The sequence below is a fragment of the Fistularia commersonii genome, chromosome 15 (assembly GCF_037954325.1).
Source record: "Fistularia commersonii isolate RoL2024-O1a breed Wild chromosome 15, RoL_Fcom_v1.0, whole genome shotgun sequence".
In the NCBI taxonomy this organism is placed as follows: Eukaryota; Metazoa; Chordata; class Actinopteri; order Syngnathiformes; family Fistulariidae; genus Fistularia; species Fistularia commersonii.
Window position 1 is genome coordinate 3,199,048 of NC_141298.1, and position 19,468 is coordinate 3,218,515.

Consider the following 19,468-nt stretch of genomic DNA (forward strand, 5'->3'; position numbering starts at 1 on the left):
GTCACTCTCTCATTCACACATCTGAGCAATCTAGGGTCTCCAATGAAGCTACTGAATGTTTTTCGACTGTTGGAGGAAACCAGAGAACCCAGTGGAAACCCACACCGACACGAGGAGAACATGCAAACTCCCGGTCTGATTCAAACCAGGGACCTTCTTGCTGTGAGGCAGAGGCCATGTGGCCCGTAACAACTCTTTGTTTTTTTAAATGAAATTTTAAAATTCTAATGTGCTTGGTGAAAGGTGCCACAAAATAATTTTCACGTCTAGTGGTTTACCAACAAAAGGATGCAAAAGGAAAAAAAAAAGTTTTAACAACTTTACCATTTCAAAAAAGTAGATACTTTTAAAATGAATATTCTATAATATACAAAAGCTGATCGGAAAAGTAAATCAAATTTTAGATTTTCTCACAAAATTGTTCAAAGGTCCATCATAACATGTTCATGTTCACATATGAACACCACGGGTTTGTACCTGGCATGGTTCTATATTTCTAGTTATGCTATGACCTGCTGTATGCGTTTTGAATGGCGGCTCCGATGTCTGAAAATTTAAAATTAATTTGCTGACATTTCAAAAGTCACTCCAGATTTGCATTGATTTGGACTGAAGTATCGCTGCTGTCCAGGGAAAGTTTTAAACGTAAAAAAAGGGGCTGATAAGAGGCCGACGTACTGTAAACTGCAGAAATAATCACCATCCTGTTAATGTGAAAGTCTGATCTCCCACCGCCTGTAATATTCATTGACAATATAATGTAATGACTCCTCTCGAACCTGATAATCCCGGGGCATGCAAGGATGTGTGTGCGCGCTATTCAGCGGAGACATTAAGCCGAACGTGAATGAAATCCCTTCCGCTCAGGCCACCGTTCTCTCCGCAGCGAACCTGTCACGCGCTCGACACTTCATCATGCACTCACTAAATACAAGCCTATAATCCTCTCATCAGACAGTCACACTACTTTCTACCTCTGTGCCCCCCTCCTAACCTATTTTTTCCTGAATTCAATGTAGTGACACACACACTGGCCTATTTGCAATTCAGGGTTCTAGCACCCCTGTCAGACATTCAACTTGTAAACGACAATGCAGAAAGAGACCTATTGATTCCTTGGACATCGTAGTTGATCAATATTAGGTATCCTGCAGTGAGGTCACAAGAATGTACAATTATATGACTGTAACAGACAAAAGAAAAGTCAAAACATGATTGTGGTCTTTCCGAGACCTTCTAGGAAATCATATACATATTCAAATATAGACAGCATATGTATTCATTTCTATAGTTTTAATGTATATGTAGGGCAGTGAGGTCAAACAAGTATAAAATCCCAGCTGTAACAGGTAAGCACCCATAAGTCTCAATTTGGCCAGATTCACAGGTCCAGTGCATGATGGGATGGTAAAATCAAAACAACAAACATCTTTCAACAGTAGTACACGATTGTTTCTTTTTGGACTTATTGGTCTGGATTTATTGCACAATTCTCAAGGCAATAAAGACAATAAGATGCACAAACAATGGTTAAGAGTGTAAATTATAATTTGCTGCGATATAAGCATATATTTTCCTTTTTTTTTTTACATGTATTAACACTCCTCAGGTTTTTTAATTCAAGCCCAGCAAAGTAATTTTACGAGGAATGCAAATTAACCAAGTTTAAATGATGGAAATCTTCTCAGAATCTAAATTCTATTTGCAAACTTAAAAACAGCCACCGAGCCTAATTACTAGCAATTACCTCCTTCCAAGAGAGCTTGGTTCCTTTTGTATTAGCTATTTACTTTGATTTCCATTGGAGACTTTCTAATTTTCCTGATCCTTACTGTTCCTACTCTCATTTGCGTCAGGCGTTGTTATATATAATGTGCAGGCTATAAAAGCAATTAAAAAAAAAAAATAATGTGGTAAGGTATGAATGGGAAAACCCAGGGAATTTTTCGAGATAAAACAAAAACACTAATACATTTTAATTAGCTTTAATTTTCAGCTGTTATTATTGTGCCACACAATCTCTTGGTTCAATTCAAGATTGTGTGATACTTGTAATACATGATATAGATACTAATATCTAAATATAATGAGCCAACACATTTTGTGTGTGTATATATTCATAATAAAAAAATCTGATTTACAAAAAAGCCAATCAAATTTTACAATGCACTATTTCATTACTTAATTAAAGGCTTTCATTTCAATGTGCCCACTGACAACAGGTATTGATCGAAAGACTATTTCCCTTCAGTAATATAACATTTTGTAGATGTGTGAAATACCTTGTACCTTCACACATTCCAATTTATGATTTATTTCATGTTCCTTGTTACATTAAGATTTTGTATGCTACCTGTGTACAACAATCCTCTTGTGTCCCATGAAAGAAGCAGTTAAGTTCCTTTTTTAATGACTCCAAATCATGAAAATTCACATCTCAGAACTGCAACATTATATTTGAAGGCTGTCTTTTGAAATCTGTTGCTTAGTTGGTATAATACTTACTCATTTGTGTTCAGTGATTGTTTAATTCAGTTTCCTTCCCTGTTTTTTTTTTATCTTGTTCAGCTTTTATGTATTAATTACAACCTTCTCACAATTTATGATTCCATATTGGTTCTTTGAGCTATGCTTTCATATAAAAGATGCACTCTGAATAAAGTCGAGATTATATATCCTGAACAACTCAATGTGAGTTAGGCTGTTGACACTCACGTTTTGCAAAAAAAAAAAACCACACACATATATGTGTGTGTGTAAAATGGAAAGAAAAAAACAATAGTTTTTTTTATTTGCTATCCAAATAAAAAATGCAGAAATTAATGTAATGAGTTTCTATTTGTAAAACATATCCCTTATACATAAGGCATGCAATCTTCTCTGCCTTTCGGCAGCCCCCTTCAGGGGTCGCCATGGCAAATCATCTGCTATATTCTAAACCCTTTCTTCTTCATCCTATTCTCACACCAATTAACTCAATGTCCTCTTCCATTTCATCCATAAATCCTCTCTCTGGTCAATTCCTACCCCAGTATCCTTTGACCACATATCACACAACCTTCTCAGTCTTGCGTCTCTGACTTTAACTCCTAAACATCTAAAATATGCTGTCACTCTGATGGACTCATTCCTAATACTGTCCATCCTCCTCACCCCCAGAGAACCCCAACATCTTCATCTCTGCTACCTCGAGGTCAGCCCTCTGTCTTTTCCTCAGCGCCACTGTCTCCAAACCACAAATCACTTTTCTTTTCATTTTTGCAGAGCCTCTTTTATCACATATCATCCCCGACACTTTTCACCATCCATTCCAACCTGTTTACCCAGATTTCTTTCCTTCTTTTCCACACTCCATCACTCTGAACTGTTGACCCTAGATATTTAAAATCATCCCCGCTCTCTCTCTCTCTCTCTCTCTCTCTCGCACACACACACCCACACACACACAAATCCACTTAGAAGGAAGGAAAAAAAGAGAAAATGATCATGACTTCAAGGCTCCTTGTCACCACATCGCAAATGTATCCAGGATTTGCTTCATAACTTACATGATATCATGAATCCGGCTTTCGGAAGGACCTCTAAAAAAATCTTCTGAGTTCAGAGGAGACGCGCACTTTGAGTGATAAATGTGAAAAAGACCTACCATGTCAAATTCTGCACATTCAGTGCATCGATCCTCAAAGTGGAGCTCGAAATTTTAAAAGCGTCAAAAATAAGAAAAAATACATTTTACGCCGAAGGGGGAAACTTTTGCGATGGGAAGATTGTTTTGCTTCACTTCATGCTGAAATTATGAATTCCGCTGAGAGTTTGACTCACAAGTGAGAGTATAAGTTATTAAAAATAAAATCTTCATGGTAGATCGGTCCTTTACTTTACTCCCATAATCGTATGAAGACAAGTCTTTCAACAAGTCTTGTCATTTAATCATACCTCAGAGGATCCCAAACTGGGTTGGATTCACTGGGCCTTTTTGGGGGTGTAGGGCAGTGGGGAGGATGGAGGGGGTCACCCTCACTTCTATTTATAAAATCAGTAATAACGCCACACATCAGGGACCCCCTTCTCGCCTCCAGCACAAATCTCTGTCCTTGCTGCATTTACAGCTTCCCACTGAGTATCTGTCGTTGTCTATCTGTGTCTGTTTTACCCTCATGAATGCTCAACAGAGGGGCATTTTTGTGCCATTCACAGTTTCCCCGCATGACAAATATTTGCTAAGATAAATAAGAAAACCAAAGCATAAACTCTTGATATTCATGATAGCATAGTTGTTTTCATTGATTGCCATGTTAACAGCCTTCTCTTCCAATCTCTATAGGCCTCTTTATTCATATTTAAATTGACAATATTTTGGATTGTGGCAGAGGATTTTTTTTTCCCCTCATTTGATTTTTTTTTTTTTTTCATATTGTGCAAGCCCTTTAGCGTCAGCAGCATCCATCAAAAAGTCCCCATTTATATTTGATGTCAGTGGTATGTCTGTTGCCCTGGTTGCCGTCCGTACGTACCTGCGGCGGCTGCACCGCAGAGTGCAAGGTCAGCACATAGACAGGTTAAATTATTGTGTGCTCTTGTGTAGATGAACTTTTGACAAAAGAGCTGTAATAGCATCCCATTAATAGAATATTAACTGGAAATATGTTCCTTGCTGACTTTTGATTCTGTTATTTGTTGGTCAAATGGCAAATATTTTTCGCCCTATCAAGATAGAAATGTTCCTGACCGCGCCTTGTGAATACCAAGTCCTATGGGCCTGGTGCATCTGCTTGTTACATAACTGGAGTATTGGGAAAGAAATGAATCAAGTCAGAGCCTGCAGTTTTGTTTATTTTATGTATATTTGGGGAAAAAAAAGAAACCTGTGGTTTGAGTCACTGAGCACTTCAAGAACCCCCCTTGAAGACAGAGCAGAGTGTAGATCTTAAAAGCACAAAAGATGCTGAATCTTCCCACAGAACTTGACTTCTCTTTGCACATCTTGCTCCAAATGACGTAGGGGTGCATTATTTCTGCACGGAGACATTCTGCTGCCCTTTTTTGGTTTGTTTGTTTGTTTTTATATATAGTGGAATAAAGCAGAAATTTCTCTTTGCCCTGGTATCCTGCTGACATCAGTCATCATTCAGCACGGAGAAGCCTTGTGATGTACAGCCTTTTATTTCCTGTTGTAACAGATCGTATGTTGTCTCTGCAAACCTCCTTCTGTTATTCCCCTTCAGGCCCAGCTGGCTGAATTCTTCCTAACACAAAGTCTGCCCTGAATCTCAATAAGCACGACTTAGACTGATCTAGCTAGGTGTCTGTGCCGCTCCATACGGTTATAGAACTGCAGCCATGAAAAATGTAAATGTCTAATATCTTGCTGTGGGACGAAACACAAATACGTCTTGTGAGGTTGAATGGAAATAGTCAACACATTTGGTATGATAGATTATGAACAATCTACCCAGGACTAGAGATTTTAAACAAAGGCAAAACTTAAAATATTCATATATTCCTTTTAATGCGTCCAAGTGTGAAAATCATTTTAGTCTGTCCTAGCTAATCACGCTCATCATTTTTTCTTTAATCTGTTGGATGAATAAACAAAAACTGTTTCCCCATGTATTGCAGATTGATTTGATGGTCATTTTTACCAAATTAATGTTTTTTTTTTTCCTGATTTGCAAATACTCTTCAGGAAATTTTCACTTAATTCATTTAGTGCACAAATATAGTGATGAAAAATGGATCCCTCTAGTGTTCAGGAGATCATAATTAAATTGATTAATCATTACTACTCATTTTTAAGCTTTGTGAGACAGTCTGCTGATGACGACTTGCTGCCCCCTCTGTTGTAAACTAATTTAAATGCAACACAGGGAAATATTAGAAAGTGTGAAACTCACATCAAGATCCGTAGTCGTCCTCCCACCATGGTAGGATGATGTTATTCCAGCCACCCCAGAAAACATCAACAAACCGAGATGAACCGGAGGTCGAAGACCGTTCGGTGTCATCACAATCTGTGGGTTGGGAACATTGTGGTCTTCTGTTGTAATTGTTTTTTCTAAATCTTGTGCCAAGTGGCTGGCTGTTTGAAAATTAACATCTCTCATATCTATCTTGAATTCATTTGACTGCTTTTTCATGTTGTTTACAGCATCATTTGCACATTTGTGTCCAAGCCAGGCAGTCAAATTTCACAATATCTGTTTCATTTTTTTTTTCTGAACCCCAAAATGGAGAAAAAAAGACCCTACTTCAAAACAGTTTCGCACTGGAGGGACATCCCCAGGTATATGTGCTTTATAATGTTATCAGACAACTTTAAAGAATCAAACCAGCACCTACATTCACAAGGATAATTCCCTACTGTGGCCACAGTTATGGCAATGGCACTCTCTGTTCCAAATTGGACAGGTTCCAATAACTGATAGCCCCATCAATCACCTAGATTGCTGCCTTCTCTGTCATGATTTGCTGAGACTTATTTGGTTATCAAAGTGGCTTAATGAGAATTGAAATGAGTAGCCAGAGAAAAAGAGTCAAGAGGGAAAGACAGGGAGAGAGAGAGAGAGAGAGAATAGAGCATACATTTTATATCTACCTTAGAGTGTAAACACATGACATCATGACATTTTTATACATGATGAATGTCCCTGGCAGTTTCACCCTTATTGTCAGGGTCTAGAATTGTCCATTTTATTGCTGCAGTCTTGAAAGAGCTACAGTAGGCAGTTGAAAGTAATGTTGATAATGGCATGGCACATGTATTAAAGCACAGCAAGGTCCCAGCGTCATGGTGATCCAGTGACCTTCACCACTTAAAATTCCCAATCCGTTCGGCGACGCCTGAGATGTAAATCTACAAGACTTCAGTCCACCTCCATAGATGGTTTAACTTTTTTTCGGATGAGGGGATGGTCAGTTTATAAATGGGCAAGTCTGAGAGGTGTGTTAAAGCATAAGTGCAGACATGTAGGGAAGCCAGCAATGACTCACTTTGAAGGAGCCTTTAGCATGGTGTGTTACTACTTTACAGGAAGTAACAGACATAAATAGATCCAAGCCTAGGATCTTTTTGTTGATGGTTGCATGCCAATGGTCTTTTTATTTTGGCTGTATTTAAAAATTATATGGTTATCTTTGTCCATATTTACATGGAATAATACCTTTTGTCATATGGCACTAGCTCTCTGTTGTCTTTCTCTAAATTTGTTTACGTTTTGACAATATTTACTAGGATTAGCAAGATAGATTGAAGGCAACTCATCTTAATTCTATCCCAAATGAATTGAGCAAGATTATGTTGGTTAGAGGTTCTAAATGTCAACTGTTCAGCTGCCTGCCAATAAGATTTTTTTTCCATCTCTGGCTCCCTTAGCAACTGTCTTATAAGAATTTCAGTCTGATCATCCAAGGCCAATACCTCCAATAGCAACCTGGACTAAAAAGTGTTTAAAAGAACATTTTAATGAGATACAATGATATTGCCAAAACAGTCATTCTACATTTATGTACAAAAGAACTGTATATGAATGTGGTCCTTTAGCTATTGGGAACCAATTGGATCCTGACCGATGCTATTTTTATTTAATACACCAAGCTTGAGTAACATCCGCGTTTTCTCAGTGGAGAAAACTGGTTGCTTCTTGTGCATCTGTCTGTCTAAAAATAAAATCCTGAGACTATGGAATAGAATATGCCTCATTGTTTTTCCTCTGGAGAGTTTTCTCTATCCTGTCAAATTCAGATTTTTTTTTCCTTTCTTTTGCTTATTTTTTCTTTGTTTTGTGGCTTCCCTGTTCTGTGATGTTGCCCCAGTAATGCTACTGGAAGCATACTAAACTTTCAAGTCACTTATAGAACCCCCCAAATCTTCAATGTTAATTTAAAAATCCCCTAGAAAGCTCCTGACACAGTTATCCAATGGGATGACTGTGTCAGGAGCTTTTAAGCACTGAATGAAGTTAGTCTGCTGTGCCCTGGTGAGTAAATACACTTGGAAGTTCTCGTTTCTGTTTTTATTGCAGGTAAAAATGTATCTGTGGGTGAATACATCTGAAAGCGGCGGTGCGTGTTTGATCTGGTGTGCGTGACGGCATGTAAAAGTGGTGCATGTGCTGTACACCTGCCTATGTAGGTGTAGCTTGCAGTCAAATAAAGGACCCTTGAAAAAGCAGCGAAATATAGACACTGTAACAGGTATCTACGTGATATTTAGTTAATGGGAAATTCAACGCTGAAAAAGTAGAATGTCACCCACAATCACCTGATAAAACAGTATATTAAAGAATGAAATAAAACAAATAAAGTTTGTAAAACTAGTATTACCTCTCCTGTTACCTACCTGTTCCAATAGAGGAACAGCTTTAAAGTCAATAATATTATATAATAACGATCATAATAATAATAACAATTCTTCTAACCGTATTCTCTGCATCCTCCTCTCTCACACCAACTACCCTCATATCCTCTTTTACTACGTCCATAAAACTTTGCTTTGCTCTTCCTCTAGACCTCTTGCCTGGCAGCTCCAATTCCAGCATCCGTCTACCAATATATTCACCATCCCTCCTCTGTACATGACTGAACCATATCTCTGACCTTCTCTCCAAAACATCTAACATAGGCATGAAGACATTCTGCTGCTCACAAATGCTGTCTTCTGCTCTCAGTCTAGTTTCTATTACGCCTTCCCATGACTTCATTGTATGGCTCATTACCTTTGTCCCTCTATAGTTGCCGCAATTCTGTACATCTCCTTTATTCTTAACAATGGACACATCATGCTTCGTCTCCATTCCTCAGGCATCTTCTCACTCTCTAAGATCCTGTAGAATAATCTAGCCTGAAAGTCTTCCACTGCCTCTCCGAGACACTTCCATACCTTCACAGGTATATCATCAGAACCAACTGCCTCTCTGCTCTTCAATGCCCTCCTCACTTCACTTTTACTAATCTCTGTGACTTTGTGGTCTACAACAGTCACCTCTTCTACCATTCCCACTCTTTCATTTTCTTCATTCATCAGCTCTTCAAAGTACTCTTTCCATCTTCCCATCACACTTCTTGCATCTGTCAATACATTTCCCTCTATCTTTAATCACCTGGACCTTTCTCTGTATATACTCCTGCATTTCCTCATTCCACCACCAAGTCTCCTTATCTACTTTCCTCCCAGACAACACACCAAGTATTCCCCTGCCTGTCTCCCTGGTCACATTAGCTATAGTCTTCCAGTCATCTGGAAGCTCTTCCTGACCACCCAGAGCATTCCTCAACTCCTCCCTTTTCAGCTTCCACCAATTTGTCCTCTGTTCTCCCTTTGTTCTCTTGATCTTCCTTGTCAAGAGTCCTCCTACAAACCAGCATCCTATGCTGTCTGGCTACGCTCTCATCTACCACTACTTTGCAGTCACGGATCTCCTTCAGATCATTAATACTAGATGAAGTCTACCTGCTTGCTTCTACCTCTGTTCTAATGAGTTCCTGTCTTGTCTAGAAAAACAGTATTCACTGCAACCATTTCCATCCTTTTTGCAAAGTCTACCACTATCTGTCCCTCTGTGTTCCTATCCTGTATACCAAATCTGCCCATCATTTCTTCATCCCCTCTATTGCCTTCACCAACATGTCCATTGAAGTCTGCACCAATTGCTAATCTCTCATCTTTGGAGATATTCTATATCACTTCATCTAACTCATTCCAGAACTTCTCCTTCTCTTCAAACTCACATCCCACCTGCGGGGCATAGCCACTAACAACATTGAGCATCATACCTTCAATTTCCAATTTCAGACTCATAAGTCTATCTTCCATCTCTAACTCCTCCTTCAAGATACACTCCATTTCTCTTCTTGTCAGTACCATGAAAGTACAACTTCAAACTTGCTCCGAAGATTCTCGCCTTACCACCAGGTCTTCTGGACACACAGTATATCCACCTTCCTTCTCTGCATCATGTTGACCAACTCTCTACCTTTTCCAGTCATTGTCCCAGAATTCAAAATCCCTACTCTCTGTCCCAGACTCTTGCCTTTCCTCTTCTCCCTCTGCTTCTAAACACACCTTCCTCCTCTCCTTCTTTGACCGACTGTAGCCCAATTTCTACTGGTACCTTGTAGGTTATCTGCACCAACGGCGGTCATTGTTAACTCGCGCCTCGACCGTAACGGTATGAGATTCTTAAGTTTGATTTGCATATTTGGTTTTGGCTTCAGTTTTACACTGGATGCCTTTCCTGCTGCAACCCTCTGCCTTTATCTGGGATCGGGACCACCTCAGGAAGACACTGGCCTGTGCCACCCTAAGGCTGCGTTGATAATAATAATAATGATAAATTTAATATATCGCACTTTCTCCACAGCTCTTTCACTGAAGCTACATTCGTATACTGTACTATTTTTAGTGTTTTCTTACCTCTTACCTTAATGGTAATTATAATAATAATAATATCAATAAATACAGCACATACTGTTGAAAATGTATTCTGGGGGATTGCCTGTTTATCTCAGTGGAAGGATACTGAGGTTGGAACCGCCAAGCAGACGGTCTACAAGAAGAACAAAGAGATTTATGGATGGAGTGAAAGAGGATGTGAAGTTAGTTGGTATGAGAGAGGATAAGGTTAAAAGGAGAAAGATGATTCACTGTGGCGACCCCTGAAAGGAGCAGCCAAAGAAAAGAAGAGAAGATCTTATAATGTGAAAGTCAGTAAGTTAGAGGCTATGGTTTGATAACATGGTTCATGTTTTAAACCCGCTCATCTCAAGATCAATAGTCTTGGTTCAAACAAATCCAGCCTGCCTTACCACAAATTTGAGTAGAACCATTTTGGCATCATCGGAAGATGCTGCATTAAATACACAGAAATTAGATTTATCCTTGTTTGTTAATTATCCCACACATAATTAAATAATTATACATTTATAATATAGAATATATTGCCCCCAGAATTTGTGAATCCTCAGTAAGCAAATGCACATTTTGATGGTCAAGCCAATGTTTTTTTGTTTGTTTGTTTGTTTATTGTACTAAATATTTTGAAATAATTCACAAGCACACCTAACTGAGTGAATACACTCAGCAACTACAGAGCAGTCTTGTAAACCCAAAATGAAAATTCTTACTGAATTGATAATAAGCAGGTTATTTCATATTAAACATATATAAAAACTGTGTTATTGCCAAAATGTACTGAACATTTGAAAAGGCAAATCCTTTATGTTAAAGATTGACCCAATTTGATCTGATTTTATCCCTAATTTCATTCTTGGATAAACAGTTTACTGTATTTCATCACATTTGCTACTTCCATGTACATGTACATGTACAACACAAGGCACATGTTTTCCTTTTTTTAATCTAAACCATACTAGTTGAAAGTATAGTTAACAAAAATAGCTTCTCCAATTATTTTTAGAATTCAAGTTTTGTCTTGCCTTTACCTTGATGAATAGAAAAGTCTGTGCGTAAAATAAAGTAGGAGTAGTTTATCTAAACACTCTTAAACTAGTCTTTATAAAGAAAAAAAAACAATATAATTAAAAGCACAATCTTATATTAAAAGAAAATCACAATTCAGAATAAGACTTTATCTGTAACTACACATAAAAAAAAAAAAACTATTGCTGACTTTCCCCTTTAAGGTACGGATGTAAAGTTGAATAAAGTTAGTGTCACGTGTAGCCTAGAAATCCCTTGTATGCCCACCCCTGCCACTGTCCCGGTTAGCAGGCCAAGCGGTCAGGGAAAGCCAGTGAGTACGAGGCTATCCAGTCACGCGCTGCCAGCAGACACGTGCTGTGCAGCACACATTTATTGAACAAATGTAACTATTCCACTTGAATTCCTCCGCGTGCACGCTCACACACACACATACATGCACGCAAACACTCATGTCAGTATTTATTGAATGTTCCTCATGCTGACAAATCTGATTCACTTATATGGCTAACCCATATCCTGTTCCACTTGCATTCAAACAGACTCTGCTGTGGTTACACACACACAAAATCCACTTTAATCAGCTCTGATCCTTTCAGATTTCCTGACCACACACACACACACACACACACACACACACGTGCATGCACTAATGCACACACACTTCATAAGGGTAGGCTGGACAGCTGAATGATGGCAAACAGAGGTGTGATTTTGTTCTGCCTCCCCTGCCGTGAGTGACATGGTGGCATAAATGAAGCTACTGCTGTTCGATAGGTGGATGTCGGAGCAGCGACAGCCACCTCTGTCTCCGTTACATACCACTGCCTTTCTTTGAAAGACATTCACCGAAATGAGAATGAGCCGACGGGTTTTTGTCAACAACCAAGATGGCTGCAGAATAGGAGTGGTCCAGTGGATCCAGTCTGAAAGCTGTTTTTAACTCTTTCTACACCTTTGAGATTTTTCAAAGGGCTGTGATATGTGTGGTGCTGCTGCAGCAGAGGCACCGATACAGTGAAGTTTGAAAAGACTGGTGATCATAGACCTGCACTCTCTCTCTTTGGACCTATTTTGATATTTATATTTCATGCAATATGTTAATATGGGGGACATTCAGTGAAATCAATCGGCTTCTCTCCTCTTTTGAATGTATGTAAAAAGTCGTACAGTGAAACAGTTGACCAAAGTCACTATATAAGCTGTCAACGTGTTACTTAACTGTTTCCTCAGTGCATTTCAGACAGGCACTTTAAGTTCAATCCCTGTAGACCATTGGGGTCACAAGGCTCCAATCTCCTCCGTGAGACCATGCAGTTCTCACTGTACTTATTGAAGCTAAAACACAGATCCCCCCCCACCCGCGTCGCTGTTACACAACCAAGTTTTTTGTTTTTTTGTTGTTTTTTTTTTTTTTTTAACAGAAACTGAAAACATTTTTAGCCTTTAGCTTTTTCTGCTCTGCTTTGGCTGCAGCTTAAAATTATGTGCATGTATGTGTGCATATACAGCATCTTTATGGAAATTGGAGGTTCACCAGGTTGCATTGGCTTAGCTTTTTTCAAGTTTCAAGTTCTCTGAAAGTACAAATTCTTAACACACACACATACACAATTTACACTTTTTGAATATAAACATCTTTATAAACTTTATCCCTTCCAATCATAACATCCAATGTTATGGAAACAAATTTTTCTTCCATGTGCCTCACACATTTAAACCTCTGTCTGATCAGCTGATAGTTTTGAACCTCATTGCATCCCTTTCAGTGTATGAGAAAAATATATCAAATATTCCAAAATTGATTTGTTTCAGCACTGAATGCCGTCCACCAGCCTGTGGGCACTCACTGGAGCAATAAGGGGATAATGTGACGCAGACCAGACAGGCTACACCCCTTGAGAGGGCAGCATCCACTCCACTCTGCCCATGGTCCCTTGACTGTGGCTGTTTATAAATAATACGACTAGCGTAATGAGGCTTTATGTATATACAAGATGCTGCTGCTGCCTCTCATTGTCCGTGCTCAGTGAATTGGGAAAAAAAAAAAAAGACTTGTTTTTCATACACCCCCCTGTCTATGTATAGTCTGCTCGCTCTCTAATAGCCAAGCCTTGTTTCCCCAAACGCCTGCCGGATTTTCTGTTTCCCAAGCATTTTCCACATCTCCCAGAGGGCTCCGTTTGCTCTTTTATGAAATCTCTCTGTCTCCAAGGTGATTTGTCACCACGGATACGTAGCAACTAGCTGTCGACAAGGCAGCTGGGGGTGATGCCTGTGATGATGCGTGACAGCCGGTTTATTTTTAGCTCATCAGCCAGGTAGCCACAAAGTACAACTTCACACACTTCGCAGGATGTTTGTTTTATTAGAGAAGTCAAAGTACTCTGTGAACGCCTTGTGATGGAAGGAGGCTGCTCAGTGAGCACAATTTTTACCCACATTGTCTCTAATATTTTATATTTATTATCTATTGTACATACACTCTCAGACATGAGTACTGGGTTCGTTAAGTAGTTTAATTTCAATTTTATTTGTGTCGAATTCTCGTATGAGTAATGGGTGGTAGGCCATTTCTTTTTTTTTTCGTTGAAATATATATAGAGGATAAAGGCAGTTAATGATTATTTGGGTCAGCTCCCTTTTGGATTATGGTAATGTGTAAATACAAAAAAGAATACTTATTATACATAGCACTAAGTCCCAAGGCAAAGTTAGGGACAAATCAAGACACCACATTTAACTTCTATATTTGTGTACATGTTCATTGAAAACACTTTAAAAATCTTATCACATCATCATTATTTACTTTCTATACTGTGATTGTGGACAAGTTGATCACAGTGGGCACCTTTCCAATCAGAGGGTTGGTAGTTCGATCCTGGAACTTGTTTGCCTGCTATAGAATCCTTGAGCAAGACATAGAACCCCCAAGTTGTTCCCGATGGTGATCTGAGTACCACCTTGCTTCCGCCATTGGCGTGCGAGTGCGCGTGTGAATGGGTAAATGTGAAATCCAGTGTAAATCACTCTGAAAATGGAGGGTGATGAAAGAACAATATAAGTGGAAACCATTCACCATTTATTCTGTCGTGAGGGTCAAGGTGGGGTGACCCAGTGGTCATTAGGCAAGAGCCAGGGTTCACCTTTGACCTGTCCCCAGTTGATTGCTGGTTTACAAATGGAGGCAAACATTCGTTCACTCCTGCATTTACATGTCTGGACAATTTAAGATAAGATAAGATTAACTTTATTGATTCTTTTGTCACAGCAGTGTAACGGTAATAGTGTCAAAAATACATATGAATATGAATATAAATAGACAGCAGGGAGAACAGCAACAGCAACAACACCAGGAATAAGAATGGACAACATAAAGGAACAGTTCGGGTGAAAAATAGACAACCAAAAGTAAACGCCAATATAAATAGAGTGACAATAGCAATGACAAGAATAAAATAAATAAACAAAAATAGACAGAATGCGTGGGGGTTGGGACCAACAAGGACGCTGACAAAAGAACATGCGAACTCAGTACGGAATGGCCCCCTATCAATATCAAACCATGGTCGTTCTTGTGAAGCGGAAGCACATGCAACTGCGTCACCATGACTCCCAATCTTTTCACTGTCGTACAATATCCACTTCCTCCTTTTTATTGACAGACATATTAGGTTTACATGTCTTCTAATCTGTGTTTATGTGATTTAGCAAACTCCTCCCTGTTCATTCTGACTCACTCTGTCGTGAATTGGCTTCCTGATGAGGTTGTGACTCATCTTGCATTTACTTATGCTGTAGTTCTTCTTTCAAACCCACCTTTCAAATGGCTGAATGAATGAATGGAGAAATGACATACAGTATATGTGTAGAGAGAGAAATTCACTGGTTCAGAAGACTAGTGCTTCAGTTGTGACCTTCTTTTTTAATGCAATTAGTAAGTCACTGACGATAATTAATTTTTTGTATATCTGTTCTCTAAAAAAAATTAACATCATATTGCATTTTTGTGAATAGATACAGTATCATAGGAATTATAATTATAATTTTTTTTTTTTGTTGATGAAAATGTATCTGTTTTTTTATTGCTGGCTCCTAAATTTCATTAGCCATACCATGGCTTACTTTGTGATTTGTGAGGAATTTATTAAGATTTAAATTCATATGATATTATGCAAGCAGTGTATTATTAGGGCCTCTGATAATAACCAGTAATATATGATTAGGTATTTTATTTTATTTCATTTTAATTTATTTCATTTTATTTTATTTTGTTTTAATTTATTTTATTGCCTTTTGTGAGAAGTCAAGGTGTATAATTGTGTAAATGACTTACGTCAACATTTCCAGGAGTCGTAACAATATATTTACACAATATCATGCTCAGTTCTCAGTATGGGTGGTCAAATCCCTCTGACAATTGTTTACATCAGAAATTCTCCAGGACAGCACTACAGTGAATTGATGTCCAGTTATAGCATCATAAATGCTCTGGGCAAGACGCCCTTTGTTTGCAAAAATACTGGATAAGACACTTGTAGATGACATTTATTACTTATTATTGCTCAGGCTAATGCAATAGCTTGTAAATCACAAGTCACATTTTATAAGTGACCCTCAGAGGACATGAAACAATAAAATCTTTCAGCAATGATAAAAAAAGTGTTCAATAATTCTATAAAATGGTCTCATTTTATTTGAAGCTAACATGTTTCATAGTACAGTAGCAATAAAGTAGAATATTATACACCCCAAAAAAATTGTGGAAAGGGTTTACTTTTCATCCATAGTTATGTGTCTTTATCAGCTGTGATTTGAGGTTTTAGATACTATGGAGTGAGATATGTGATAAACTATCCCTTTTCAGGAGCTTACCATGAACCCCCTACCTGCACCATTATACAGTAAACTTCTCAGATAGAAGTATGATAACATGCTGTAGTTACATCTCTTTCCTTTCCTCCACATCTTTTTAAAGCTGTTGTCATGCCTGACGGGGCATCGGAGAAGGCGGGTCCTGGCGACGAACTAGGCAGTGAGGAGGATCTGCTATATGACGAGTTCTGCAGCTCAGTGCACCGTTTTGGGCACCCAGGTGGAGGTGGAGGAGAGCAGCTTGCCATCAATGAGGTACAACAACTTGAAATTGTCGTTTTTGCATCAACCAAAGGAATGCAGGTGGTGTCACTGAAAGAAAACCATTTGACTATTAAAATCTCAAACATCAAAAAAAAACCCAAACCCCCCCAAAAACTTTTTTTTTTTTTTTTGTTTTAGCAAAGACTCCAAAACTAATAACATTGCATAACGTTTACACATGACAAATTATTGCCATTTGACAGTTAAATACCAGCTGGTGTTAAGTATTTCCAGGCATCTGGTTAAAATGACTTTTTTTAAATATGGCATTCATAGCTCTGGACATTTTTGGTGATGACAAAGAAATTTGAATAATAACAATTGACATAATATGAGTAAGTTAGGTAAATAGCAGTTTTTTGAATAATCTGTTAAATGATCAATAAAAAGGATAACGTATACAAGGACACATTAGATACTCATATTTAAAAAAAAACTGTCAAAGTGTGTCATTTCAAAGTACATGAAAAACTTCATGAATAAATGATAGAATGCAAAAATGTGTTTGGATATGCAGTTTATATTGAATTGATTTATGGAAAGAGTCTTTAATCAGGCTTTTAAAAGGGCAGATGCTTTCACCATTTGCATTTTCTTGACGTTTTCCCTTTTCCCATTAGCTCTTTAATTTGCTTCATCATTTCTGCCACACTTTGAGCCCTGCACTTTAAAGTGTTCCCTGTGAAAAAAATATCTCCCCTAAATGTATTAAACCACAAAGTTTGCTAGTGATTCTCCAAAAAGTATAAAACTGGAAAATCAATGAGTGAAAACATGGTAATTTTGACCTTTTTATCTCCTCTTCATGTCTTTTCTTTTTGTGACCTTCAGATCCCCAAAAGATACCCCATGTTCAGAAAACAAATTGATAACTAATGGATGGACTACTTAATTTATAGTTATATTATCTTAACGATAAAAAAAGTTATCTTTACTTTTATGTGTTCTGATTAAAAATCTAAATCATATCAAAGCTACCTTTTTGGGCTTGTACATTGTATTAAAGTCAGTGTTGTGGGAATGATTTGGCTGGTGACTTTAGTTTCTGAATCAGATTTTTTCCCCACCAGAGGCAAAGCCAGTTGTAGAATATCAGTTTCCTCCCAAAACTTAAGGAATCCACATCCCACCTCTCTGAAATTTGAAGGGACTTTGACGGGAAACTTCAAATCAATGACATTGGAAGCCTTTACAGCCTAATCCAGGTGCCCTGCTCAGAACCAGGGCCCGTTCTCCCAATATAAATACATCCGTCTGTACATGAGAAACACCAACTCACTATTGCATGTGAAAGCAGACTATAGCTCTCTCACATAACTTGCTGCACATATTCTGGGGGTATGAAACATATATTTGCTATAGAACCGGGACGTTAACCCAAACCAAGTTTAAACTGCCATTTAGAAACCTCTTATTGAATTCCTCTTTGCTCATGTTAATTTATGGTATTTTATCTTGTGGCTACATTTAGCTTAGGTGAATTCCAAAATAAATTGTAGTCTTGATTGATGGAGGCATGATGATGCACCCGCCTTTTACTAAATATATATCAGAATTCATCCTTCGTACACAGTGACAGTACGCAAACAGATTAAGTGCTTCTGAACACTAAGTGACTAATTGATTATTTGAGGATTAAAATGGAATTTGGCAATTAAAATATTTTTTCGAGTTCTACGATCACTATTCCATATCACTTTCACACATCTGCAGGTATGATATGATCAAATATTTCCCAATACTCATGGAATACTGTTTTGGAGTAAAGTACTGGACTTGCAGGTACCGTACAGCAGTGCAGTCCTGCAACAACATATCTGCCTGGATACTGATCAACCAGAGCTGCTTTTGACATCACTACCACCTAGTGACTTGATATGAATTATTAAATACAAAACAATAAATAAATGAATTCCTTGATTTTAACAAAAGATAACATTTAAGACTAAAATAGTGAAAGAGCACATTAAGTTAGTTGATGTGAGAAAAGAGTTTACAGAGAATAGTCTTAGACTAAGGAGGTCGATTCGCTGCGGCCAACCCTGAAGGGAAAAGCCAAAAGGAAATGAGGTAGTGGTATATTTGTTTTACTTTAGTGTTGATATTTTCCATATTTCTTTTTTAGACCTGTCAGGGAAATGACAAGGTACCATTGCAGACACAAAAAAGAAATTATATGAAAAAAGTAACAAATCACCTTGAATTTTGCTATGATATATATATATATATATATGCTTGTATCTGTCTGTGTGTGTGTGTGTGTGTGTGTGTGTGTGTGTGTGCCGGGGGGGGCTGAGCTTGTTATATTTATGCTTCAACCATCTCTATGTACAGCAGGGGTCACATGAACCATTATTAGGGGTGTGGGGCTCGCAGATTGAAAACCGCTGCTCTAGAGAGCGGAGACTGCTGGTCTTGGTGACGTTGCATTTCGCTGACGAGGGGCTGTTTAATACTGAGCCGAGGAGAATCGAAATAAATGGATGTGTGTATCTGTGAAGTACACTGTTTGTGTATTGGACATATGGTAGCATAGTAACAAGTGAAACAAACCCTGGCCTTAGCAAAGCCATGAAAAATCCCTCTCTTTGCCTTTTGGCTACGAGGGGTAGCAACAACAAGCTTTGAGGCTGGCGGGTTATTTTGTTGTCATGGATACCTGTTCTGGATTCTGCGGATGCACAAGCTCAGTGAAATGTGATTTACAGAGGCGATACATTCAGCCTCGGTGAAGCTGCGCCAGCATGACATGCTGATTTTTTGCATTAAGTGAGTCTATTACATACTGGAATTATCCATGTGCTGATTACATTGAATGTAATATGTGTGACTTCATGAGCACGGCCGGCAGGGCTCCCCGGAAAAGTTCAACACGAGGGCGTCACAGCAAGA

General features: G+C 38.3%; 1 protein-coding gene across 2 annotated transcripts in view; it reads left to right on the forward strand.

Annotated features, from left to right (window-relative positions):
- Positions 1 to 19,468, forward strand: part of LOC147226251 (rho guanine nucleotide exchange factor 4-like) — a 52,966-nt gene that overhangs the window by 17,092 nt on the left and 16,406 nt on the right. For both annotated transcript variants that reach the window (XM_086161042.1, XM_086161043.1), the window contains exon 2: positions 16,416 to 16,567. In XM_086161042.1, the coding sequence (XP_086017168.1) occupies positions 16,416 to 16,567 (152 nt within the window). The remainder of the gene's footprint in view (positions 1 to 16,415; positions 16,568 to 19,468) is intronic.